The following is a 25215-nucleotide window of genomic DNA, read 5'->3' as shown; positions in this document are numbered from 1 at the left end:
TGGTGATTGTAATTTTGATAGGCAAATGATCACTACCATTGGGATCAGGGACTACCTTCCACTGGCAATCCAATGATAGTGAATTTGAGCAGAGTGAGAGGTCAATTGCGCTTTGTCTTGCAGGAGGTTTAGGTACTCGTGTTTTTTCACCCGTGTTCAAAATTGTTAAATTGAAGCTATCACAAATATCATAGATAAGAGTAGAACGACTGTCATCAATTTGTTCTCCCCAGACAGTTCCATGTGAATTGAAGTCACCCAGGATCAACCTTGGCTCAGGGAGCACTGAGCACAGGTCCTCTAGGTTACTTCGATCCACTGCAACTCTATGAGGCCAGTACAAACTGACAACACATAAATCCTTACCTCTTATAGTTGTATGACATGCAACAGCTTCAATTCCTCCTGATAAAGGGAGGTGGACTCTATAAAAAGAGTGGCGCTTATTGATCCCCAAAAGCACCCCTCCATAAGAATCGTTGCGATCCAAACGGATAATGTTAAAATCGTGGAATGGGATGTTTGATTGAGAAGAAAGCCATGTTTCTGAAAGGGCAAAAATATCGCAACTAGTTTCATGAAGAAGAAATTTGAACGGATCCAGTTTAGGGACTAAACTACGACAATTCCACTGTATAACAGTGATATCTCCGACCTCTCGGCGTAAATTAGCCATCGAGAGAGATAAACATTGAAATGAGGGGCCAAGTTTGCATCAATTGCTTCAAAAATGTCTTTAATACAGGAAGCATTGTTGTTATAATGCTTTTGATGGATTCAGAAACGTTGAAAAACGAATAAATTCCATTCAGAATGTCAGTCAACTTAAACAATCCTGGCTGGGAAGTTGATTCTGGAAAAACTGCATTCGTCATAGGGGCCTTTGAGGTCCCTGCTGGTGTTGAATGATTCTGTGGTGAAAACATCGTGCGGAATCCAGGAGGATTTTGTTTTTGTTGTTCTGCAGCATTCGGCTTTTTAGGGACACTGATTGGAGGGCTCATTGTAGGGATTTTCTTTGGTATTTTGGGTGTCTTGGGAGTTGTTTTAGCACGTTTCCGGGAGTTCGCAACGAAAACAAAAGGGTTTTCCTCATCCGTTGTTTCTTCGTTGTCAACTGGCAACACAGAAAAGATGTTACTTGAATGAGGTTGGGCCAGTGGAGAAGCGCTCTTTAAGATAGAGGCATAAGAACGTCTCGATCGTTCTTTTAAAGAGCGCTTCTGTTTATCCCAGCAACTCTTGAATGCCTCGCACGAAGAGATTTCATGGGATGAGCCCCCGCAGTAGACACATTTCTGCTCTATTGCTGAGCATGCTCCAGCCCCATGATTCTCCCCGCATTGGGGACAGCGTGGCTTATTGCAACAGTGCGACGCTGTGTGCCCCAACTTGATGCAATTTTGACAATGCATGGGTCGAGGCACGAAGAGTCGCACAGGAAGCCTTAAAACTCCGTCAATCAAGACGTAGTGAGGGAGGGCGGTACCCGCGAAGGTCACACGAAATGAAGCTGAAGGCGAGTACTTTGTAACTCCATTTACGACGTTGGCAGTATTGAGTTGACGGCAATCCACGATTTCGACAGAAGTCGAATCGAGGCTCTTGAACTTACCAACGCCGTTGGATTTAACGTACTTCGCATCCAGACTCATTTCTGTGATCACGCCCTCAATCTCTACGTCTCGAGACGGGATGTAAACGTGATACTCTAGAATTAGAAAATTGCTAGCCACAATCTCGTTTGCAGCTTTCGAGTTAGCCACAACAACGCGCAGCTTGTTCGCACGTAATTTTGTAACACTGGTTACAGAGGTCCACCTCGCCAGATCTTTGGTGATCTGTACCACATTAAGAGGTTTACCGTTCTTTTTGGGCCGGATGAAAACCACCCATGGCCCAGAGGAAGATGAGCCTTCAGCATATTTTCGGAGCCGGGTTGTTCTACTCTCAGCTGGTAAAGATGATGAACCACTTTCCGTCTGAGGAACGTGAGCATTTGAGGGACCAGCAGCATCGGGATCCTCCAGATGCTCTTCATTCTCGTAGGTCATATTCTCATCATTACAAGTTGAGGGGTTTAACCCCCCGCCTTCGTTCATATTTCCGCACGGGGGCACGAATGCCTTCCGTGTTAGAAATATGAACGAAGCTATCAATTATCGAAATATAAATAGGGAAATAAAAATAGAAAAAGTAAAGGGAAAAAGAATAAAAAAGTACTCACAATTGTTTTTTTTTTATCAAAATTTTTTTCTGAGTGCTTGTTAATTGACTCGAGCACGTGGTCCTCCTTAGGAAAAAGATGGCGACGTCAATCGGGGAGCAACCAAACACCGAATCGACCCGTAGCGTAGCTCTGCAACTCGGTCACGGTAATTAAACTTGAGGTTTCCAAGTCCACACTCCGACGGTAGAAAAATCCGGATTCTTGGGTGAATAGGGGGGCGCTATCTGATGATGGATATTGCCGTTGATGGTGATGGCAAATATTTGCTGAAGCGAACCAATTTGGCGATGGCTGATTTTTGCCAATTATTGTTGCGCGCGAGTCTCGGCAATTGACGACCGAGCGGGATGAGCAGGAAAATCACTCCGGGCGAACAAACTGCACTTTCGCAAATAGCACTCCGACTTGGTAAAAACTTCGACACTGCGGTGAGAAAAAGCGTCCGAACTGGTCGAGCGATTGGAACACTAGAAGAATAAGAGTTGTCAATGTGTTTAACTCTCTACATCCCATGGTAGCACAAGTGATCCACAACATTTGCGTCTTTATCAAGTTTGTAAATCTACTATGATGCAGTCAATAATTGTATAAACTTCCTTGTATACTCATTGTGCTTGTCGATTAGCCTTCTTGAAATTTAGATATAGTAACTATTGAAAAACAATCTAGCAACTATTGAAACAATCAAAAACTTATTTCAACGAATTACAACTTTTGAGGCCATGAGGAACAACTTTTGTTCAAGCTCTTTCCTTACAAAAGCTTTTTTGTTGTTCAAATATTTAAAAAAAAATCGTGGGAAGTAACGGGTTAATTATTTATTATATAGTTTAATTTTTTATTATCGATTGTCTTCGGTTGAAAATGAGTGGATTTTGAAATGTATTTTATTTTATTTACAAAGTATGATCAAATGTACAAACGTCAAAGTAGTAAGAAATAGAGGGACTTAAGCTAGGGTGTCATTTCAGTATGTTCCCCTTTTGATATTCTTTTTTGTTACATTCTCATTTTGGTTAAATAAAATTCATATTTCTTGTCAGGAAACTTCTCGTTTATTTAAGCCTAAAAACAAATTCATTCATTGAATAACGAAGCATGAGAACAAAAATCACTTCCGAGATGTGTCAGTTCAAGGTAAAGTGAAACCAGTAATTGTTTAATATTACATATTTGTTTTTTTTTTCTTATCACGACTTTACCCCTTTTTCCTATAAAAATTATTTCTGGCTATACGCCACCGCATTTTACAAAAATAATGCACAAAAAAATTACAATTTGACGTCCTCAGACTGAAAAAAAAAACATTTTTTTATGATTCGATTATCCGGAAGATTATATATATATATATATATATATATATATATATATATATATATATATATATATATATATATATATATATATATATATATATATATATATATATATATATATATATATATATATATATATATATATATATATATATATATATATATATATATATATATATAATATATATATATATATATATATATATATATATATATATATATATATATATATATATACATATATATACATATATATATATATATATATATATATATATATATATATATATACATATATATACATATATATATATATATATATATATATATATATATATATATATATATATATATATATATATATATATATATATATATATATATATACATACACGCAGAAAAAGAATGGGGAGTGGTTCCAACAAAACGTTTTGTTATTTTATTTTTTATTTTAAAAGCAGATTTTTGGATAACTTTTACAAAAATTTGGAATATAGATAAACGAAAAATATTGTTATTTTTGTACGCTCATTTGTTTATTGCATTAAAATGCAATTTGGTTTATTTTAAATCCAATATGAGGTTTCTTCGATAAACGTGTAACTAAAAAACGATAACTTGAAAAAAAGAAAAAAAAAAAAAGATGAAAAACTTTCAGGATCCGAAACACACACTCTAAGCGGCTACAACCCAAAACCAAGTTGAAATGCCGCAAAATCGGATGAAACTGGCTCCCGACGAAAATAAGTTTAGAGGGGTTTTCCCAAACTTGAGAATCAAGCTCTTTCTCACACCCCAAAATCGAGAAAGCCATTCTGACGAGAAAACGATATTTATTTGATGTTCATAGCATTTAAAATGGACATATATTAATAAAAAAAAGAAAACAAATGCGTTGTTTCAAGTTTTTTTTATTATGATTTGAAATAGTTTTTAACTCATTGTGTTTTAATGGTGTCTTCCCGAATAGAAAAACATTGTGAAAAAACCATGAATTTCATGTTCACATCACCATGGATTTTATGGTTGACACTATGAATAACATGATACAAGAAACGTTGAATGCACTGTCAAGTTCATCGTTTTCGACAGTGAAATTTACGGTTTAGACCAAAATTACCATGAAAAAAGGGGGTTGTTAAGCAACTTAACCATGAAAAAATCAACTTTTTTCCATGCATTTCAGAACACAAAACTATGAAATGGATAGTTATTACAGCTTCCAAATTTGCTCAAAGAAACTGTGAAATTCAATGTTTTTCAAAGAGTTTTCATGGTTTTAAGGAAGATTCAATTCAATGTTATTTCGTGATCTTACAATAAAGTTATCGTGTTTGGTTTTCTTTATATAATATTTATTTCTTAATCAAACATATTTTAATTTTTCACTATAAAAACACTTAATAATAAAACTTAACACTATACACGAGAATGCTGCCATCTTTCCGTTGATCATCAGCTGGAATGCTTTAAAACTCGCATCACGCGATTCCGGCTAAGTGACTTCCACTTCTTCAAAGCCTTGTGTGAAGGATTTATGTCGCTGAAATTGAAAAAAAAAATTAAAAATGATTTTTTCTTCCAAGCTTCGATAAAACTTACCTTTTTGATCATATCGACACTAGATGGTTCAATAATTTGCCGAAAACCTATCGAAAAATGTTAATGCCGAATATGCCGACCGAAAATTGCGTTTGTGCAAAACAAAGTTGCCGCGGCTGTCAAAACCGTACACGAAAAATTGATAATGTGTAAATTTTTGTACTAAAAGCTTTAGGATGTACTTTTTACCATGAAATACATGGTCACCTTCGAATTCATTGGAACATGAATGTAAAACCATGGTTCCTGCTATTCGGGTTATCTATAATTCCCAAGGTGAATTTTTTCGAACTCTGTAATGAGAATGGAAAACAAAGAAGAAGAAAAGTATTAGAATTAATGTGCAATTTAATGATCGAGTACAAAGGTACGTCATATTTATTGAGTTGTTAATGAAATTGATAATATTAAATATTGAAAATAATCTCCATTCAACTGCATGGTACAAATCTTCAGTTAAAAAATTATTCTACACTCACCTATAGCTTTTATATTTCTGTGGTATCCCCGTTCCATTTGTTGGTCCGTTGCTGCAACTTCCTCCAATCTTTTCCAAATTCCAACAATTGATGTAGCTGAAAATAAAAATAAATTGTTTTTATTTACACTATTTACTAATATAATGAATGTACCCAATGTTTTATAGCTTACCAATAATTTTTCACTCCTTTTTCAACCGAAAAAAATTAGTTTTTGACAAAAGAAATCGGCATATCGACAAGAAACGCAACAAATTCCGAACGATAAATTTTTGGGGCAGTCAGTTCAAGCTGTGAACTTTTATTTTGGGGTGTTGACAGCAGCCCAAAATTAAGAACAGCAGCTAAACTTTGTTTTGATGCCCGGGCGTTCTTAATTTTGGGTTGTTTTTATGCTGAGTGCAACAGCGAGAAAAGTCATCAAAAAAGTTAAGGCGAAGAAACTTATGCTGAAAGCAGCTTTAAAGGTAGGTTTCATAGTTCCTAACTAGCCCGAAAACTTCTCAAAAACGGCTGGAAAAACATCTTTTTTTAGAGCATCCATTTTTTCTTCAACTTTTTTTAAATTTCTGTTCCAGATGCTTCGACCCAAAACGTGCCGTCTACCCTTTCCATCCACTGCTGCTCAACTGGATACAATCGAGCTGCTGGATTCGATCGAGTGTTATAAATCAGGTTCCCGGTTGGCATTCTTGGCGTATGTGTTGGCCGTCGGGGAACGCTTCGGCTTGTCCAGGACGAAGATACCTTCGTCCTTTTCCTGCGCATCTGGTTCACGATGAACATCACCACCAGGAAGTCGAAGAGCAGGCCTTCCCGATGACAGCCGTTAGGATGTTCTCCTGCCCAAAGAAGCTCGCGGTTCAGTCGCTGTGGTGCTAGTCCATCAGCGTAATGTGTTTGGTCTAGCTCAGATCCAGGCCGTCCCTGAAGCAACTGGCTCGAGCGATCGTGAAAATTTTAATAATTGTAAGTTTTTGATAAATTCCAATAAAAACTTTTGAACATGCTATAAATCTTTTTAAAATACAATATAGAAATCCGAAATGCAAGTATACAGTATAAACAGACATAAATTAATTTCAAGTCAAATTAAAAAAATAAATTGATTTCAAACATCACAATCTTGTTATTTTTTAACCAGATTTGTGTTGTAATCTTTACGCTAAATTTTATTATTTTGACAAGTATGATGGATCATTTTCAAAAAGGGGGTATTTCGTTTTAAATCAAACGATAAGTTTAAATCAAATCGATACTTTTATTCAATGTGGCCAAAAATATATTTGTGCTTTTTCCCAACCAAAAATTTTATTATTTTCGTTCGAAATCTTATTGTTTCTAAAATAAATTTTTCTGCGTGTATATATATATATATATATATATATATATATATATATATATATATATATATATATATATATATATATATATATATATATATATATATATATATATATATATATATACATATATATATATATATATATATATATATATATATATATATATATATATATATATACATATATATATATATATATATATATATATATATATATATATATATATATATATATATATATATATATATATATATATATTTTTTCAAATTTGCGATGCAATATTTATTTTTTCCATTTTTTAAAAGAATGTTCCATTTGTTTGTCCATTCAATGTTAAAGAATTTTTTGGTGAAAACAAATACGGCATTATTTATATTAATGCCTTCTCGCCATGCTACTCCATAAACAACAGATTGAGAAACTTGATCAATCTTTTCACTTACCTCATCATCCGCGCGTAGCTTCCTATTTAACACTAAAGCCAGTATATTCAACTTAACTTTACACAAACCATTTTCGAATTAACTTTGCCGGTTTGGCCAAATTTGTCACAAAACCGCATTGCACATTTCAATAACTCGCCATTTAAAATTAAGCTCATATCAAGATCCTCTCCTTTCCAAGGATGATATGTTTGTTTAAAGCTTCCGTTAGATGTCCTTCTTATAGTCTAGCCAAGACACGTCCAAGGTTGAAGAGCTTTTTAACTTCGATTACAACGAACACCAGTGTGATATCCCACCAGTATCCTGGATTTCGTTAGTGTGCTAAATTGTGCAAATCGAATGCTGTCCATAATAAGACTTCCTGCAGGGATTATCCATTTAAAAATTTACAAATATCTTTCATTTATTTACAGCAACATATATTTTTTCAAAAATTATTTATTTGCCATCCATTCATAATTGAATTCAACCGAAACGCAAACATAAATGTACAAAGAAAAATTTCCAACAAACAAAAACGCTAAAGAATGATTTCATTTTTGAAACTTCGGCTCAGCTCCTTGTGCGGCAGCACGATCGAATTGAGCAGCACCATCTCCGAGGGGACGTTAACCGAATACCCGAGGATGGTTATCGATGGATTTAGCCTGCCGTCGCTGTTGAACAGCGGCGGATTTTCCATCTTGGCGAACGGCTTGTTCGGGTCCGGATCGCTCGGGGTGCCCTCGACTCGGGCCCACATCCCTATTTGGGTTCCGCGACCAACTGGAATGCGTTGATAAGAGAGGGAAATGTTAAAAACGTCAGGGTTCTTTTAAAGGAAAATTTTAACATACTTATGCTATGCAAAACAAGAGTGTGATCTTTGATGACGGCATTTTCCAGAACGATAGATTCACGAATCCGGACACCGGGACCAATGACGACTCCTGGGCCGATGGAAACGTTGGGACCCAACTGAAAAAAATGTATCAAAAATTACTTATTCGAAACTTCTCTTTTGAAAATAAGAATATCACACCATTGCAGTGGGATGAACCGAAGCTGTAGGATGGATGTGCACGTCTGGGATGATGTTGCACACAAGATTACCGCTTTCGAATTCGGAAGTTTTCATTCCTGCATTGGACAATCGTTCCGGGTGTGTATTTTTGTACAGCGCGAGATAGTGTCGATTTGCGTAGATGGCCGATCCAGCTGTCTTTATCTGGGACCACCAATTGTTGACCGGCAGAGCAAAAAGTCTACCCGTTCCAGCCAATGGCATCAATATTTCCTGTTCCAGCTGAATGTGGCCAGTGTCCTTTCCATTGCCGTTATTGAGGCTATTGTAATCGTGTTGTTTCGAATGGAAGACTGATCCCATACGTGCAAAAATTTCCATCGAGCATACGTAGACTCCACAATTTATCAAGGTGGACACGTAAGAGCGAGGTTTCTCAACGTAGTGGGTAACTTCTTCGTTTTTACCAAGCACCAGACATCCATAGTGGACGGCTTGCTGACGCGTGGCTTCCGTTCCCATAATCGACACCAATGCCTGATCTCCTTTGCCAGAATGGAAATCGTACAACTGTTGAAGGGGGAAATCCGCACATACGTCTCCATTGAGAACGAAAAACGCGGTTGGATTGCCGGAACGAATTTGGTCCCGGAAGTGGTACATTCCGCCGGCCGTACCGAGAGTGGTGAATTCCTGCAGGTAGCGAATGTTGACGTCATATAAATTTTGCATGTTGCTCACAAATTGCTGCATCTGTGAGGCCGGGTAGAATCCTAGGATCAGGATCTCTTTAAGTTCCTTAATTCGGACACATGCTTCTACGTGGTGCTGGATGATTGGCTTTCCCGCCACCGGAAACAGTGGCTTGGGTGTGTCCAGCGACAAAGGTCGAAATCGCGTTCCTGTTGGGTTACATTTGGTTACCATTTTTCGTCATACAAGAACTTTTGAAACATATACCTTTTTCTGGACCTCCAATCAGGATAACTGCCTTCAGCATGGTTTTAAAGTTTCCGGTAACTAATTTTGATGATTTTGTAACACTGACCTCGGCGACAATTTCACCAGATTAGCCCTTTTTATTACTCCAAATCACAAGTCTTGAAGATGTAAAATGATACACGTCGCCTGTGTTGACGATTTTTCTGCAGCAAAATGTAAAATAAACACCGGGTAGAAAGAAGGTTGAAACTGAAGATGGGAAACAAAATGTTATAAAAATAGTACACACATCGTCATTAAATAGAACCTAATTTGAAGGATTAAAATTCTGTTCTCAACTAAGAAAAGAAATTCGGTTCTCGTCGTGTTGGGAAATACATAACAATAATAAAAATATTACTCAAATTTATCAGTATTAACCGTATTAACCCTCCAAAGCTGTTCGGGTCAATATGACCCGAAGCGCATATTTCAAACATCTCTATCATCATTCCAATATACTGAAGAACTGGGAATTTTAAAAGATCATGTATGTTCTATGAAAATTATGATCAAATTAACGACAATAAATTAAAATTTGAGTTTTGAAAATCGGTTCATTGGGAAATGAAATACAGCTAAGCAAAGACAAAATTGGATGTAGTTTTTTTAAAGTAAGATTTTTTTCTTCCGAAAGATCGGATATAGCGGTCAAAACTTTCATTGGACTCCAACGTACACACTAAGATTGCAAATTTTCCCATCGGGATAATGACTCTCCGAACCACAGGGAAGTTGCTTAAATTGTTCGAAGTTCGTATGGGAATCCTCCCAAATCCCGGGACGCTTCATCTCTCCTGAAATCTGGGACAACATTTTTATGAATGCACAGGAATTCGAACAACCGTCCTGTATCACGGGAAAACTTTAGCAACCTTCAGCTGTCAACCGTTTTCTATCGCGTTTTTCATAGTTTATCCTTTTTTAACATCTGCGTGATGTACTGTATAGTTTCTGCTCGGGCGGTAAATTAACAGTCGTTCTGTTGGCGGGAGTTGCTGAAAGTTTGGCAGGAAGGATGGATTAAAATCCGTGTGCATCATCCGGATCAGATTGTGAGTAGTTTTAAAGAATACAATTAAACTTCATTGTTGATTTGATTCGCAAAGTGCATTATTGCAGCTTTCGAGATTGAGGCTGATCGGACGCAAGATGCTTTCCCCCGGTGTGGGATCTCATAGGCCACCACCCCGGAACCCAAGGTCTTAAATGCCAGGTTCGCACGGCGTCTTGATGGTATGCATAAGTGTCAACAAGGAATTTCGTAAATATATTAACAATTTTTTTTTATTTACAGATTAAGTGTCCCGCCTGTGTTTTGTGTTGCGGTTAAGATATGTCCACATAGCTTAACAATACTTTAAAATGAGAAAAAATGTATTGATAAACATTTCAAAATAAATTTCAATCTATTTGCCTAACAATTGTTTTTTGTTATTTAATAGTGCATTTGGGATTTATTTTAGAAAAATAAAAACGAAATAAAAAGCGAGGGAAAACATACTGAAAATCTCGGGAGAACGCCTTTTCAAACTCACAGGTCGATTTGACAGTTGTTTTCCTGAGCACTTTTTCTGTCCCGAGATTTGTCCTGTAATTTCAGCTGTTGAAAATACAGGACAAAATCGTCCCGATCACAGGAGAAAAGATTAAGTGTGTATCTATACATTTTTGGAAAAATGGATTCTTGACAATTTCAAACGTCAAAGAAACACTTAAATACAGCTTTTCTGTCAAAAGTTATGAGTATTTTAAAAATAAAATTGATTTTTCGGACTTTATAAATTCTGAACCAGTTTCTGATAACCTGTTAATACATATCGATTTTATTTTTAAATCTTGAGTAATTAGAATAAATTACCTTCACAATGAATATAATATTATCAATATCGGTTAACATTTACAGCCACGAGAACGAAATCAAACCTCAACTAAAATTTCCCCGAAACAGATATTTAGCGAACGGCTTTGGAAGGTTAACAACCATTCGTTCATTCGTATTTAAAATCCAGCATCTTTGTTTTCCTGATTATTCTCGTTCAAAAATCAAACAGATGAAACATCCTAATTTTTCATTTCTTTTGCATCTCCTTCGTAAACAAGCCGGTTTTTTCCTATTAACACTGAACGTGATCCTCAGTTAAATTTTGGAAAACCAACCTGGAAGTTTTCACTTCGTTAAAAAAATTTAAAAACAGGTTAAGCTACTGAAGCGTGTTGCTGCACAAAAAAAAAACAAACAGTACTTTGGAATTTTCGCGAAACTCGTAAAAATGTTATCATTTTATTAGACTACAACATAATTAATAATTTAAATTCAAAATGCGCATCTCAAAAATGCATTCTTCAGTTTTCAAGAAGAGGAAACCGAAAGATTCTTTTGAGCCTCAGCCCAAAGCAAAACCTGTCGATACTTCTCCGATAAAGCCAAAAGGTAAGAAAAACCTTGTATTTTTTAACATTAAAATTGCATTGATGATTTTTCCTCAACGTACAAGTTAGGTCCAGTCCTGTTCATCTCAAAGCAGAACCGTCCCAACCGGAAGGCGATTCCGATCTGAAACAATGCAGCTTTTGTCTCAAGCTTACTCCTGAGGAAGAAACGCTCACATTCTCCGACAGTGATCGGTTGCAGGAATTTCGCAACAAGGTAGAATATGTTTTGTCAGAACCACTACGAGTAATGGAACCAATGAGCTGCCAAAGCTGTCACCATATGCTTGAAGCATTTGAACAATTTAAAAAGTCCTGTCTGGATGCGTTGGCTCAGATTGAGAGCCGTTTGGATTCGGATTTGGATAACGATACCAAAGCGTTCGCTTCTGTGGACAAATATGAAGTGAGCCGTAACTTGTCGGCGGAAGTGGAAGTTACTGAAAATCATGATTCATATACAGGAGAGTCGTCAGAAAACAGAGACCAAGTGTCCTATTCTGAGGAGGAATATTTAGAGCAGGAGGATGAGAAGCCGATTGAAGAAAGAGTTCGTAAAAGTCCCAGTAAAAAGAAAAAGTTGGAGTGTTCACTATGTTCGGCAACATTCCTGCGACCGGAAAATTTGAGACATCACGAAAACATGCACAAGGGTAAGCTATCAAAAATTTAACAGATTTAATAAAATTTAATTTTGGGTACTCCCGTTTGCCCATTTCCTTTTTCCAAAGGTATTAAGTCAGTTCCTTGTCGGAGGCAGGATTGCAAGAAATTGTTCTTCGATACCGGTTCCCGGGCAAGGCATGAGCAGTATTGCCAGCGTGCTTATCTCAGGATATGCAGCGTCTGCGGCCAGACGTTGACGGCCGATGGATCCTACCGATTGCATATGTCCAAACACAAAGGGTTGGAGTTTTCGTGCGACATTTGCAAGAAAAAATTTGCAGCCAAGTGAGTTTTTTTTTCTAAAATACTGATTTCATGTTTTCGATAAATCAATTCTTTTCAGGCCTAATCTAATAAAGCATGCCAAAGTTCACACCGACGAACGGAACCACGAATGTAAGGTTTGCGGCAAGAAATTTAAATCGAGCTACGCAAACCGAGTACATCAGCGGATCCACACCCAAGAGAAACCGTACGAATGTAACATTTGTGGTGAAAAGTTCACGTACAACTGTGGATTGAAGAATCATTTGGCCAAAGGACATTCTTAAGCTTCGCTCTCCTGCAGCAAGAAAAAGGTTTGGAAAGTTTTTAAGACATTTTTGATTGCTTCGAAATAATCCTTTCCCATGGTAGTTACTGTGGCATCCTAGAAATGCCTCCTTAGCTCCCCCTTTATGAGAGCCATGTATGAGAGACAGATGTTGTTCGCTAGCACATCTGACCGTTCCAACATCTAGCTAGCAATCAGTTAAGTTATGCGACAATCTGGAAATCAACCCTGAAATAGGGTAGTCCGAAAATAATGGATGAGATCTTGACTGGATCGATTGACTGTAGACCGAACCGAGGATTGTCGTGGAATCCTTCGGCGATGGAGCAACTGAACGACCATGACCTGGCTGACGATATTGTTTTGCTCGCCCAAAGACAACAAGACATGCTGAGAAAACTCGACGACCTCACCGAAAGGTCCAAAACAGCAGGTCTCAAAGTTAATGTCGGAAAGACCAAGTCGATGGAAATCAACACAGAAAATCGTTCCAATTTCGTGGTAGCTGGACAATAGGTTCAGAAGTTCAGAGCTTCCAGTGTATTGGACCAGTTTCCAGTATCCAGTATCGCCGGACCCTTAGGTAGGTGGGGAATTCGACAGGCACCCACTTGAAATCTTGCTTGATTTCAATCATCACATTCCTCCTATAATGATGGTTTTCACTTGGCGTTTGAAAGTGATCGTTGTTGACAGACATAGTTTTGTAAGTAGGCTCTAGAGGGCAAACCTCAAGGCTTTCTTATAACGGAAAATCCAAAACACAAAGAATTTCATAATCCAGTATCTCTTCTAGCTGGCGTTCTCGTGGACTAATTCATGTTGATAGACTTTTAAAACTTTTAGTACCATTTTGTGATATGAACAGAACACACGCGTCCAGGAAGCATCACAAAATTTTATTTTGCGATTTGGAATAAGCGGAAATTAGCTTCTAATTACACATGGCCACGTTCCATGTGGGCCTTCAAAACCCCGTGATAGGTAAACCGTTCCCCGCACAGCTTACATTGGTAGGGTTTTTCGTTTGTGTGAATTCGCTGGTGCACCCGGTTCGCATAACTGGATTTGAACTTTTTGTGACAAACCTGGCATTCGTATTTACGTTCGTCCGAGTGTGCTAGGGCGTGTCTTATCAGCTGTTTCCTGTTTCGAATAGAGACATTTATTAGAAGCGTTCGGTAACATCTAAGCAAGAAACATTACTTCAATTTGAACTTCATATGGCACTTTTCGCACTGGTACTCGTTGCCCTTGTGCCGTTCCATGTGCATCCAGTAGGATCCGTACCCACTTAGGATGACGCCACAGATATCGCACATCAGCTTGGCCACCGGCTTCTTGCAAGCCCACTCGTGTCGGGTCCGATCAGCTTGACCGTAGTACGTTCTCTCACAGCCCACCCGACATTTGAATTCCTTTACACCTGAGTTGAATAAGAGAAAAGCGTCAAAGAACTGAGGAGAATAATCACAAATAAATCATTCACCTTTATGAACATTAACATGATATTCGAGTTTGACTGCCGAACGAAACGTTTCCGGACAAAGCTCACAATAGAAGGTGGTCGCCGTCTTGGCCGAACGTTTTCTCCGCACCGTCGATGTCGATGTGTCCGGTTCCGATTCACTGTTTTCACAGGGTTCCTTAAGGCAGTTTTCCGTTTCATTCAGCTGTTTAGATTCGCTCGAAGCAATGATCGTCTTAGTTAAATGTTGAGATATTTCGTTGAGATTCGCTGAAGTTGTTTCCGGCTGAGAGTTTTTTCTCTTACGACTTCTTCTATCAATTAATTCTGTAGACCGTTTCAAGGTCATCAGACAAGACTTTTTGAAGTTGTAAAACATTTCGAACATTTGGATACAACTATTACAACTAACTAGCTTCGGTTGTTTGAGGGATGTGGCTAGAACGAAGTTAACCATTTCCCGGAAAGAATCCGAATTGTTCCAATCGACTTCTTGCTGTTTGTCGGAGGCATCCTGGGAGCAGAACAAACACTGTTTGGTTTGCAGTGACTTCTCCTGTTTGCTTTTTGTGGAAGGCTTTTGGATGTCGTGCTCCCCAATGTCTTGCTTTTCTGAAATCGATGACATATCGTCTTCTTTTATGTCTAAAGAGTGCCATACGTTAATCGATTCCTGTTGATCAGGAACTTCTTCCTTGATAACTATTTCCAATGGTATCGGGTCTAAAATATGGGATGATATATAAATCTCCTGTAGGATGTTTTAGGTTTCAATAAGTTACCATTTACTGATTCCTCAATCGGGTGACACTCGCTGATGTTTGGTATTTCTGAAATGCATTATTGAATCAGATAATCTTGAACCAAAAATTATTTCAAAATACTCATACCTTGTTCATCTTCATCCGAAGGATTGGAATTCGAAGGAATTTGAGCATCTACAGGAAAACCTAAATAACAAAAAAAAACATTTAGTTGAACATAGATTTCCTTTAATTCGCTTACCATCTTTCAAACTGATGTTGCTATCCATTTTGCAAATTTTCATAACCGTACGACTTTTCAAGGTATTTTTATATGCTAATCCTAGCAATTATCTGACTAATCACTTAAAAACATTGATACATTTACGATGAAGTTGGCCTGAATTGGATCAAAATATGGCCTTTTCAAATGTTTGTTTATCTTTTTTTTACTTCGATAGTACATGCTAAGTCAGAAGCAGTTTACTTGTATAGAATATTTACCTAATTTCATGAAAGCATTTTAATGGCGTATTTTTTTTTGATTCCGGATTTGGCTCTGGAACCGTCAGAATAAAAAAACGTGTTTCGGGTTTCGAGTGAGAACGAGCGCAATGTTTACATGCAGCTGTCATTTTGTTCTCCCTTCTGGATTTCTTCATTCGGTTCTTCACATCCGGATTGCCGTTTTTCGTGTCCGGATTGCACTGGACTGCAGATAGTACGATTTTGCTTGGCTGAGAGGTTCAAAATCGCGGCAATAATCATTTGCCCGTTCATTATTTCAACTGTTTTGTTTCCAGCCAAAAACAGCTGTTTAATGTTTTGACAACAACGTTGAGAGTATTGGTGAACTTCTCGCAAAACTGACTTTTTTCTCAGGGCGACTCCGTCCCTTTTTCGAGCGAACCTAGGTTGCCTCTCGAGCAATAAATGAGCACGATGACAGCAGTTAGAGCGAACCTAGGTTGCCTCTAGTTTGCCTCCAGGTGAAAAAAAATACGGTATAAGTTAGCATGCTTTTGAAAGTTATTTTTTAAAGTTACATTGGTGTTTCTTTAAAAACTTTCAACATTAATTTGTTCATAATTTTTTCCCTGCTTGAAAACCTTAAAATGGGAATTCAACTGGCGATAACCATTTTGAAGGAATGATGGTTTATGCCAGATAACTCCGTTTTTTTACATTTGACGCATTCGCCCTATTCCAAATTCACTATTGAATTATCAACTGGGAATGCAGTGTTGCCACATTACATTAAAAGATTGAACCGCTTTGCTTAAAAATTTTACCACACCTTTTGATTCAGTGTTAATATTTTTTAATTCCACGAAAACATCAAAAAGTTTCGATTAAAGTTTTGCTCATAAAAATCGTTACCTACCTACCTACCTAAGGGTCCAGCGCCGATTGACCGGCGCATAGGGCTGAGATAAAAGATCTCCACTGCTGGCGATCCGGAGCCAGCGTCTTCACTTGCTGCCAGCCAAGGTTCTCGTCAACTGTGCGGATTTCAGCGGCTACTTAAAAGTAAATTTAGCTTGGGTCCCTTTTTAACGAGTTTGATTAGATATCCAAATTGCAATTCATCGCTAAAGAAAAACGAATTTTACCGTTATCACTTTCCTTTGTGTAAAAAAACGGGCTAAAAAAAGTTCAAAAATGGCCCAAGAAACAAAAACTGATGGTAAATATTCATTCTCGATGTCCGCTTTTTTCCTTCAGTATTGCAGAGTTTTTATGGAAAGTCTCAAAAAAAAAATAAAGATTTAAAATATAGTTGATTCTTGGTGAAATGATCGACCATAAAAAAAACCTGCTAATATGTTGATTTTCTTTCTCTTAAATCCTTTCAGAAATTCGCTTGGAACAAGTTTTTTGTAAATCAGAGCCTGAAGAACACGGAGGTAAGTTAAATTGCTAAAATTAGGAAAAAAAATGTTATAAATTTTTTTTTCCAGAATCTACACAAATGTCGAATCATGTGGAAATTCTCGTAAAAGAAGAACTAATCATTGAACCAGAGGAAATGCAACTCTCTGAACAACCCGAAGCGTTTCTGTGGCCGAAGTCAGATGTACGGATCCAACGTAAATTGTGTAACGAGGAACAAGTAGCGTCTCCAAAACTGTTCAACCCGTTACGATGTTCGTTTTGCTTCGAGGTACGAATCGAGAAACAGATATGTCCCGAATCAACCGACGACGAAAGCTTCAAAAAGTTGGCAGAATTCGTACTAGCTAGACAGTTGGATTTATCTTACTTTCGGTGCTGCGTAATTTGCTACAGGACATTGGAGCAGTTTAGCGTTTTTAAACAAACATGCCTCGAGTCGTTGGATCGTTCGTTAGAGCTGTGGAAAGTTGAATTAGATTCTAAGGATGAAGAACCCCAGCCGAACTCATTTGAAACTGGCGAAACTGAATTTAATGCTAAGTGCTTGTCTTCGGATCACCATCTTGCCGGTCGGTCAATCAATGCAGATAAGGCTAATGAAGTTAGTGAAAGTGGCAGCCAACCTTCTTCAGATATTGAGAAAAAGGAATCTCGCAAGCGCAAAAGATCATACAAAATAAAGAAGACTTACACCTGCGAAATTTGCTCCAAAAAAGTTCAGTTAAGAAGGAAAGATGTACACCTCAATAAACATAATGGTTATATCCTATATATTTTCCCCTGCTAAAGCTATTCACGTATTTTCTCTTATAGGTATCAAAAGCATACCGTGTAGTAACGAAGGCTGCGATAAGATGTTTTTGGGTTACATAGAACGGAATCGTCACAAAAGTCAATGCCAGATGAAATCTGTGAAAGAATACACTTGCCCCCACTGCGGCAAGGTGCTGAGAGGGTCTGGAAGCTATAACGATCATCTGCAGCTTCACAGTGATGTCTTCTACGATTGCGAAGTTTGTGGGAAAAAATTCAAAACGAAGTAAGATGACGTGTGCTAATACATGAATTTCAATTGATCATCTTTTTTATCCTTTCACAGGGACCGGGTTTTAAAACACAGATACTATGTGCACTCGGAGGAGAGAAAGTTTGAATGTCAAGTGTGCCAGAAGCGGTTTAAGTCCAGAGAATCCTGTAGGGTGCATCAGCGTACGCATTCTGTCGAAAGACCTTACCAGTGCACGGCTTGCGAGAAACAATTTAAGCATAATCGGTCGCTTAAGGCACATTTTGAAAGCAATCATGGTTCGAAGTAGAGAAACTGGTCTTCTATGCAAAAAAAATGACGATGGATTTTTTCAACGAAGTACGGTTGATTTTACTTGTCTTATCGATGACACGCCTAATTCGATTGCCTATTAAAAAACTGGTAATCAGATATCGACTGTTGAACTAATTTCGATGTCTACAGAGAAATACTAGATATTATGTTCAGCTGGTAGAAATGTTTGCACGTGTTAGAAATGAATTATCATCACAGTTTTGTTTTGAATCTCGGTTGTTTACAATCGTTTGTAAACATCGGTTAAAATCAAACGCGTTTTAAGTGGAAAAATAGCTCTAAAAATCCGGTCAAGTGTTGAAATCGAAAGATTTAAACCCCACCTTGACCGTTATACTTCTTTTGCTACGGCATTGGACCGTATAATTCGTTAATCTCGGATTAAAAATCCAATATTTTATCACGTGTGGTCGAAACAGAAACAATAACATCGTTAAACTTGTATGCAAGTGGCTCAGTCTGTATACAACTTACATAACCTATTGGATCGGAACTAATTGAGAAAACACTGGAACCCTAACACTACAAAACCCATGGAGGAGGCTAACTCGGACCCTCCGGATGGAGGAAGCAGACCTACAACCAACTTACCAAGTTGGATGCTTGGGCCTGACGATCTTGGTGAAATGCGTCCCCTGTTAATGCAGGCAAAAAAATCCGATAAGAGTAAACCCGATGATCCAGAACCTGACCTTCCACTGAAACCTTTTCTCATAGCAAATACCGTGAAACTTGCAGTTGGCTATGAAGCGGCCAAAAAAGTACAAGCTACAAAACAGGCCAGAGGTACAAAATACTTATTGCGCACAAACTCTAAAAGGATATACCAGCAGCTCACAGAAATAAGTTGTTTAACAGATGGAACTCCTATCGAGATTATCCCCCATCCAACCTTAAGTTACGTTCAAGGTATAGTGTACGACATAGATACAATCAATGAGGAGGAACAGTTTCTCGAAACACAACTTAAATCTGAAGGCGTTACCAAGGTTAAAAGGATAACCAAGAAAACGGATGAAGGCCGGAAAAACACCCCGCTGTTGATATTAACGTTTAATGCATTGAAACTCCCTGATTATATCAAATTCGGCTTACTTAGGGTGAAAGTTCGAACTTTCTATCCTTCCCCCATGATATGCTTTAACTGTGCGGAATACGGCCATGGTAAAAATAAATGCCCATCAAAATCAACTATATGTCTGAGGTGTTCAAAAGAACACGAGTTAGTAAAAGACCTCCCATGCGCTAATGTAGCGTTTTGCAAACATTGTAACGGAAGTCACTCACCTATTGCTCGCAGCTGTCCCAAATATAAGGAAGAAGAAGGGATCATCAAAATTAAAATTGATCGAGGTATTTCATTTTTAGAAGCTCGGAACTTATACCGCGAATCAAATAGAGGTACTTCACATTCCAGTATTGTTCAACAAAGGCTCGTAAGTGATGCAGATGAAAAGGATCGAATTATACAACTGTTAAGGGAAGAATTAAAAGTGGTAAGAGCTGAATTGCGTAGTCTTCGTGAATTATTGAGAGAGAATAACGTTAGGAACACAAGTTCAAAACCGAAGTTACCGGATTCGATCACATCTATTGAAACATCAAACCATCCGAATCCAGAACTCTTGAACCTCGAACAGCAGATAAGTCCTTGTAACAGTAGTTCAGATATTTCTCCCGCCTCTTCTCCCAAAACATCTACCGCATACTCTAAAAATCAATCTACTCGCTTATCTAGAAAAGACAGTAACCCTATCAGCAAACCACAGGCCTTAACGAGGAATAGAAGTCAAAAAAGAACACTGACACCACCCACAACAGAAAAATCGACAAAACCTGGAAAAATTATCAGACGAAGGAATGCTTTGGGGGACCATTCCCCCATGGAGTCATAATGTCTGACAAAAGAAAATCCCAGAATGGTGTCAACGGTAATACGACTTTGCAACGAACTCTGAGACCCAAAATGATAACAGCATCAATAACGCAACGACACAACGAACCACCCACAACGTTAGAACATCGCAATGGACATGGACATCTCTCTAAAGAATTGCCTCAATACGACTCACATCTTTTACCTGGTTACCCTAGCTCGGCGGTCGAGGCCACCCGCGGTAGCCCGCGTGTGGATACTATCCGCAGTCAACACAAAGGCTGTCCAGGCTCGTCCTCCTTGTGCCATAATATAAGGCACGACGAAACTGAACCCGATAGGGTTCATACTGTGCGGCCTATAGACTTACCATCTGGTAACCCCAAACACACGTGTCAACGAATAGCTCTGCAGTGGAACATGAATGGTTTCTATAATAACTTGGATGATCTAACGATTCTGGTCAACGACAATCCACCCACAATTCTGGCAATCCAGGAAATTCATCTTCGGCCAAACTCACAAAGCAACATGCACAGTGTTCTCCGTGGACGATACTCGTGGCGCACGACGAACGGGAATAATTTATACAGAAATATTGCAACGGGTGTGCTCACTTCTGAGCCACACACACCACTTAGCATTGAAACGCCCCTATTGGCTTTGGCTACACGAATCGAAGGGAGATTCACATTCACGGTTGTCAATTTATACATCACAAACGAGCAACATCCAAATTTCGAAAAAGACTTCATTGACCTCATAGAACAACTAGAACCACCGTTCCTAATCCTCGGAGATTTCAATGCACACCACTCTGTGTGGGGATGTGACCGTGACGACGCTAGAGGAAAGGCTATCGTTAGAGTATGCGAAAATAATGACTTGGTAATACTAAACGACGGCAGCAAAACATTTTTCCGTGGTAACATATCATCTGCTATAGACTTATCAATTTGCTCAAGCAGCATGATCGAACATGTAGGTTGGTCCCTTCACGATGACCCAGGCGGAAGTGATCATCACCCAATCGAAATATTAAGTAATAATTACGTGCCCCAGACTGGTAGACGTTCACGCTGGTTGTTCGAAAGTGCAAATTGGCCTGAATTCGAATCTGAGCTCATAGAGCTGGTAGATGCCAACAAGCAATATACACCCGAAGAGCTTAGTGAACTGATTCTGGAAGCAGCGAAAAAACACATTCCTCAAACCTCGAGTACCCCTGGTAGGCGGGCAGTTCCATGGTGGAATGAAGCAACAAAATCAGCTGTCAAGCTTCGTAGAAAGGCACTGAGGGAATTCAAACGTTCTGATGCTAGTGATCCTAATTATGAAAGTAAATTAAATAAATGGAGAATAGCTAGGAGGTCATGTCGAAATATAGTCAAAAAAGCCAAGGAAAATTCGTGGCAAGAATTTCTGGACGGAATTAGTTCACAATCCACACCTACGGAAATATGGCGTCGTATCAACTCCTTGAGAGGGTTGAGAAGAGTTAATGGTTTTTGCCTTAACATAAATGGAAGGAAAGTAAATGATCCAACAAACATCAGTAATGAACTAGGCTGTTATTTCCACAAAATTTCGTCAACGGATATTTATCCAAAGCCTTTCGCTGAAAAGAAAAAAACCATCGAACAATACCCGATTATCTTTGCGTCAGAATCCTCAATGACCCAACCGTACAACGCACCTTTTTCCATGGAAGAACTTTCGTACTCACTCGACAAAGTGCGCGGCAAATCTTGTGGCCCAGACCAAATAGCCTACCCTATGATCAAGCGTTTACCATTACGAATAAAACAAGAATTATTGAATGGATATAATCGACTTTGGGCTAGTGGTGAATATCCTGACAGTTGGCGGAAAAGTATAGTGATACCTATCCCAAAGCCTGGTGGTGATACCAAACAACCCTCAGGTTTTCGTCCAATCAGTTTGACTAGCTGTATGGCCAAAACTATGGAGAGAATGGCTAACCGACGTCTCATGACCTTCTTAGAGGATAATAAATTATTAGACGAACGACAATTTGCTTTCCGTAAAGGAAAAGGCACCGGTTGTTACTTCGGCAATCTAGCAGAGTTATTGGATCAAGCCTTGAAAGATAACCTGCACGTCGATCTAGCTACACTGGACCTATCTAAGGCGTACAACCGCGTCTGGAGACGTGGGGTACTGATTCAACTACAGCAATGGGGGATCACTGGTAAACTTGCTGCTTTCATTCAGGAATTTCTGAAAAAAAGAAGCTTCAGCGTTGCCATTGGGAGTATACTCTCAGCAGAGTTTGAAGAAGAAAATGGTGTCCCACAAGGATCTGTCCTTGCCGTGAGTTTGTTCCTGGTAGCCATGCAATCAGTCTTTAGCGCAGTTCCAAAAAATGTTCACGTATTTGTCTACGCCGATGACATCTTACTTGTCGTGACTGGACGTACCCCTGGTCGGCTGCGCATACGTTTACAAGCTGCTGTTAGATCAGTTGCCAAATGGTGTCAGTCAGTCGGATTCGATATGGCATTGGAAAAATGCTTCATCTCGCACATCTGCAATCATCGCCATATTCCATGGTCTAGGACGGTATCGGTTGGTGAAACACAATTGTCATATCGCAAAACACTAAAAATTCTGGGAGTTACTATTGACCGCAAATTATCTTTTATGAACCACTTTCAACGAATTAAAACAGAAGTACAATCTCGAGTTCAGTTGATAAAAACACTCAGCAGAAGACATACTGTTAATAATAGACAAACCTTATTTAGAGTCAATAACAGTTTAGTAACGAGTAAACTTTTATACGGTATTGAATTAACGAGTCGGTCAACCAACGAACTAATACACGCACTTGGACCTTGTTACAACACTATTTTTAAGTCTTCATCTGGATTGCTACCAAGCTCACCCACATTATCAGTTTTCTCAGAAGCTGGAATACTACCTTTCGATATGGTGGTTACAAAAACTATTGCTTTCAAAGCAATTCATTTCTTAGAACTGAATGCAGGCAATGCAACACCTCTCATCGAAATTGCCAAGGAACGTCTGCAAAATATTGCTGGAGTTCCGTTACCAACTATCCTACAATCTAAGAGGCCAAGTGATAGAGAGTGGTACAAGAAATCTCCAAAAATAGATTGGAGTATCAAGAAAAAATTGAAGGCATTAGACCCTCCTACGAAAGCCCAAGCATTCTTCAACGAACTCTACTCCCTCTATAGCACATACTCTACGTACTACACAGATGGCTCAAAAGCCGAAAATGGTGTTGGTCTCGGAATATTAGGTCCACAAAAGCAACTTTACTATCGTCTTCCTATTGCATGCTCAATCTTCTCTGCTGAGGCAGCAGCATTGTGCATCGCTGTAGAACAGGCAACTAAGAGCACTGATCCTGCAATAATCTTTACCGATTCAGCAAGTGTTTTGAAATCATTGGAAAATGGCAAATCATCTCATCCTTGGGTACAATTTATCGATAACCAAAATGTTAGAAACCTAACATTTTGTTGGATTCCAGGCCACAAGGGCATTAAAGGAAATGAACATGCTGATAGTTTAGCTTTGCGAGGAAGAACTGGTCGTCTCTGGAGTAAAGAGATACCGGCAATGGATGCAAGAAAAATGATTTTATCATCAATCTCACATGCCTGGCAACAAATATGGTGCAACGAACGTCTTCTTTTCTGTCGAAAAATCAAAGACACTACATCAAGGTTTCGGGATCGACCACATCGGAAGGAACAAGAAATTTTGTCACGCCTACGAGTGGGTCACACAAGAATAACACACCCACACTACATCGATGCAAATGTACATCACCCACCTGAATGCGAGATATGCGACATGCGACTGGACGTGGAACATCTCATGCTGAATTGTCGTCAATATGACGATATAAGAGAAAGATTGCAGCTACCAACATCTATAAGAACTATGTTGTGCAACGACACAGAAATGGAAAACTTAGTGATCACATTTCTTAAAGAAATCGACATGCTCGATAAAGTTTAGTTAACTAAGAGATGAATGAACTTTCAGTTTAAAGTCTCTATAATTCAACAACAAACAAAACAAACAATGAATTATCATCTTGATGACCCTCGCTCTTTTGTCGAGATTCACATTCTCGATCAAAGTAAATGTATGAAGCCTAAATTCGTTTGTTTCCGAAACCTTTTAGACAATCCCTAAAGAAGCACGGCCAGGTGCATTCAGAGGAACGAAACATCAATGCGAGCTGTGCAAAAATCGTTATAAATCCTGGTACGTCTATCTGGTGCATCAGCGTACCCACCCGATCGAGAAACCCTACAAGTGCACGATATGCGCGGAACGGTTAATTTATCGTGGGGTGCTCAAGTCTCATCTGGAGTGCAATCGTGGTTTGAAGTAGGGAAACTGTTAGAAGATCCGTTGGAAGCAACATAAATTTGTTGGCGCCATCAACATGAGGATCAACCAGCTGGATGGACAAATGGAAATGTAGTAAGTAACAATCCTATTTTATTTATTTGGGAATGATCAGCTCTCGTCTTTTTGGCATCGTACTAATGTACATATATCTGTTTTCCTTTCCTATTTCTTACGACCCAAAACGGAGGATACCAAATAGTTAACTCATAGTAAAGTTGATACCTGAGCTTAATAAACGCGATACAATCTAGAGTCCTAAGGAATAAACATTATAGAGAACTTCCCTGTGTAAAGGTATTCCACATTTTCTCCATAATTTGTTCAAGGAAAATGTATGTTGTTAAATAATTTATTTATTCTTACTTACATTGTGTTTTATACTTATCACCGGCTTATGGAAGCCAAGCTGCTGATGA

The 25215-nt window shown here is 38.5% G+C and overlaps 4 protein-coding genes and 2 long non-coding RNA genes across 9 annotated transcripts; 3 read left to right on the top strand and 3 right to left on the bottom strand.

Annotated features, from left to right (window-relative positions):
* Nucleotides 1-4940: 4940 nt before the first annotated feature.
* On the bottom strand, nucleotides 4941-6846 carry LOC129748649 (uncharacterized). The gene is made up of 4 exons (XR_008737780.1): nucleotides 5800-6846; nucleotides 5628-5723; nucleotides 5149-5441; nucleotides 4941-5089 (listed from the first exon to the last, which is right to left on the bottom strand). It is a non-coding gene; the product is annotated as an uncharacterized LOC129748649 (long non-coding RNA).
* Nucleotides 6847-7852: 1006 nt separating this feature from the next.
* On the bottom strand, nucleotides 7853-9581 carry LOC129746828 (mannose-1-phosphate guanyltransferase alpha). The gene is made up of 4 exons (XM_055740717.1): nucleotides 9383-9581; nucleotides 8441-9324; nucleotides 8256-8376; nucleotides 7853-8184 (listed from the first exon to the last, which is right to left on the bottom strand). Exons 1-4 carry the CDS (start codon nucleotides 9420-9422, stop codon nucleotides 7940-7942), a joined length of 1290 nt encoding a protein of 429 aa, XP_055596692.1. The 5' UTR covers nucleotides 9423-9581; the 3' UTR covers nucleotides 7853-7939.
* A 761-nt stretch (nucleotides 9582-10342) lies between these two features.
* LOC129745516 (uncharacterized) lies at nucleotides 10343-10774 on the top strand. The gene is made up of 3 exons (XR_008737148.1): nucleotides 10343-10458; nucleotides 10513-10639; nucleotides 10701-10774. It is a non-coding gene; the product is annotated as an uncharacterized LOC129745516 (long non-coding RNA).
* Nucleotides 10775-11637: 863 nt separating this feature from the next.
* Nucleotides 11638-13092, top strand: LOC129747443 (zinc finger protein 558-like). 2 transcript variants are annotated; one of them, XM_055741675.1, is made up of 4 exons: nucleotides 11638-11837; nucleotides 11906-12489; nucleotides 12568-12787; nucleotides 12846-13092. In XM_055741675.1, exons 2-4 carry the CDS (start codon nucleotides 12087-12089, stop codon nucleotides 13051-13053), a joined length of 831 nt encoding a protein of 276 aa, XP_055597650.1. In that variant the 5' UTR covers nucleotides 11638-11837; nucleotides 11906-12086; the 3' UTR covers nucleotides 13054-13092. The 2 variants fall into 2 exon arrangements, with proteins under 2 accessions (XP_055597650.1, XP_055597649.1); XM_055741674.1 differs by having other exon boundaries at nucleotides 11902-12489.
* Nucleotides 13093-13935: 843 nt separating this feature from the next.
* On the bottom strand, nucleotides 13936-15710 carry LOC129747299 (zinc finger protein 679-like). Its single transcript, XM_055741443.1, has 6 exons — nucleotides 15529-15710; nucleotides 15414-15473; nucleotides 15306-15353; nucleotides 14545-15246; nucleotides 14262-14481; nucleotides 13936-14201 (listed from the first exon to the last, which is right to left on the bottom strand). The coding sequence occupies exons 1-6, from the start codon at nucleotides 15569-15571 to the stop codon at nucleotides 13994-13996; spliced, it is 1281 nt and encodes a 426-aa protein (XP_055597418.1). The 5' UTR covers nucleotides 15572-15710; the 3' UTR covers nucleotides 13936-13993.
* Nucleotides 15711-16590: 880 nt separating this feature from the next.
* LOC129748386 (zinc finger protein 510-like) lies at nucleotides 16591-25031 on the top strand. Of its 3 annotated transcripts, none has more exons than XR_008737717.1 (6): nucleotides 16591-16796; nucleotides 17123-17173; nucleotides 17228-17920; nucleotides 17976-18201; nucleotides 18262-18528; nucleotides 24567-25031. XR_008737717.1 is itself a non-coding variant. In XM_055742989.1 (5 exons), the coding sequence occupies exons 1-5, from the start codon at nucleotides 16929-16931 to the stop codon at nucleotides 18476-18478; spliced, it is 1212 nt and encodes a 403-aa protein (XP_055598964.1). In that variant the 5' UTR covers nucleotides 16803-16928; the 3' UTR covers nucleotides 18479-18531. The 3 variants fall into 3 exon arrangements, 1 of the variants encoding a protein (XP_055598964.1); XR_008737716.1 differs by lacking the exon at nucleotides 16591-16796 and adding an exon at nucleotides 16803-16953; XM_055742989.1 differs by lacking the exons at nucleotides 16591-16796; nucleotides 24567-25031 and adding an exon at nucleotides 16803-16953 and having other exon boundaries at nucleotides 18262-18531.
* The last annotated feature ends 184 nt before the right edge of the window (nucleotides 25032-25215 follow it).

Source organism: Uranotaenia lowii, chromosome 2 (assembly GCF_029784155.1).
Source record: "Uranotaenia lowii strain MFRU-FL chromosome 2, ASM2978415v1, whole genome shotgun sequence".
Taxonomy (NCBI): Eukaryota; Metazoa; Arthropoda; class Insecta; order Diptera; family Culicidae; genus Uranotaenia; species Uranotaenia lowii.
The sequence above is the reverse complement of the archived record's forward strand: the minus strand, read 5'-3'. Positions and strand labels throughout refer to the sequence as shown.

Coding starts and splice junctions, on each gene's coding strand:
- LOC129746828 (XM_055740717.1), bottom strand. CDS start 9,422: ATGCTGAAGGCAGTTATCCTGATTGGAGGTCCAGAAAAAG. Junction 9,325..9,382: donor GATTGGAGGTCCAGAAAAAG/GTATATGTTTCA, acceptor GTAACCCAACAG/GAACGCGATTTCGACCTTTG. Junction 8,377..8,440: donor CGGTTCATCCCACTGCAATG/GTGTGATATTCT, acceptor CATTTTTTTCAG/TTGGGTCCCAACGTTTCCAT.
- LOC129747443 (XM_055741674.1), top strand. CDS start 11,726: ATGCGCATCTCAAAAATGCATTCTTCAGTTTTCAAGAAGAGGAAACCG. Junction 11,838..11,901: donor TTCTCCGATAAAGCCAAAAG/GTAAGAAAAACC, acceptor TCAACGTACAAG/TTAGGTCCAGTCCTGTTCAT. Junction 12,788..12,845: donor AAGAAAAAATTTGCAGCCAA/GTGAGTTTTTTT, acceptor AATTCTTTTCAG/GCCTAATCTAATAAAGCATG.
- LOC129747299 (XM_055741443.1), bottom strand. CDS start 15,571: ATGAAAATTTGCAAAATGGATAGCAACATCAGTTTGAAAGATG. Junction 15,354..15,413: donor TTCGGATGAAGATGAACAAG/GTATGAGTATTT, acceptor AATGCATTTCAG/AAATACCAAACATCAGCGAG. Junction 15,247..15,305: donor GATTGAGGAATCAGTAAATG/GTAACTTATTGA, acceptor CCCATATTTTAG/ACCCGATACCATTGGAAATA.
- LOC129748386 (XM_055742989.1), top strand. CDS start 16,929: ATGGCCCAAGAAACAAAAACTGATG. Junction 17,174..17,227: donor AGAGCCTGAAGAACACGGAG/GTAAGTTAAATT, acceptor TTTTTTTTCCAG/AATCTACACAAATGTCGAAT. Junction 18,202..18,261: donor GGGAAAAAATTCAAAACGAA/GTAAGATGACGT, acceptor ATCCTTTCACAG/GGACCGGGTTTTAAAACACA.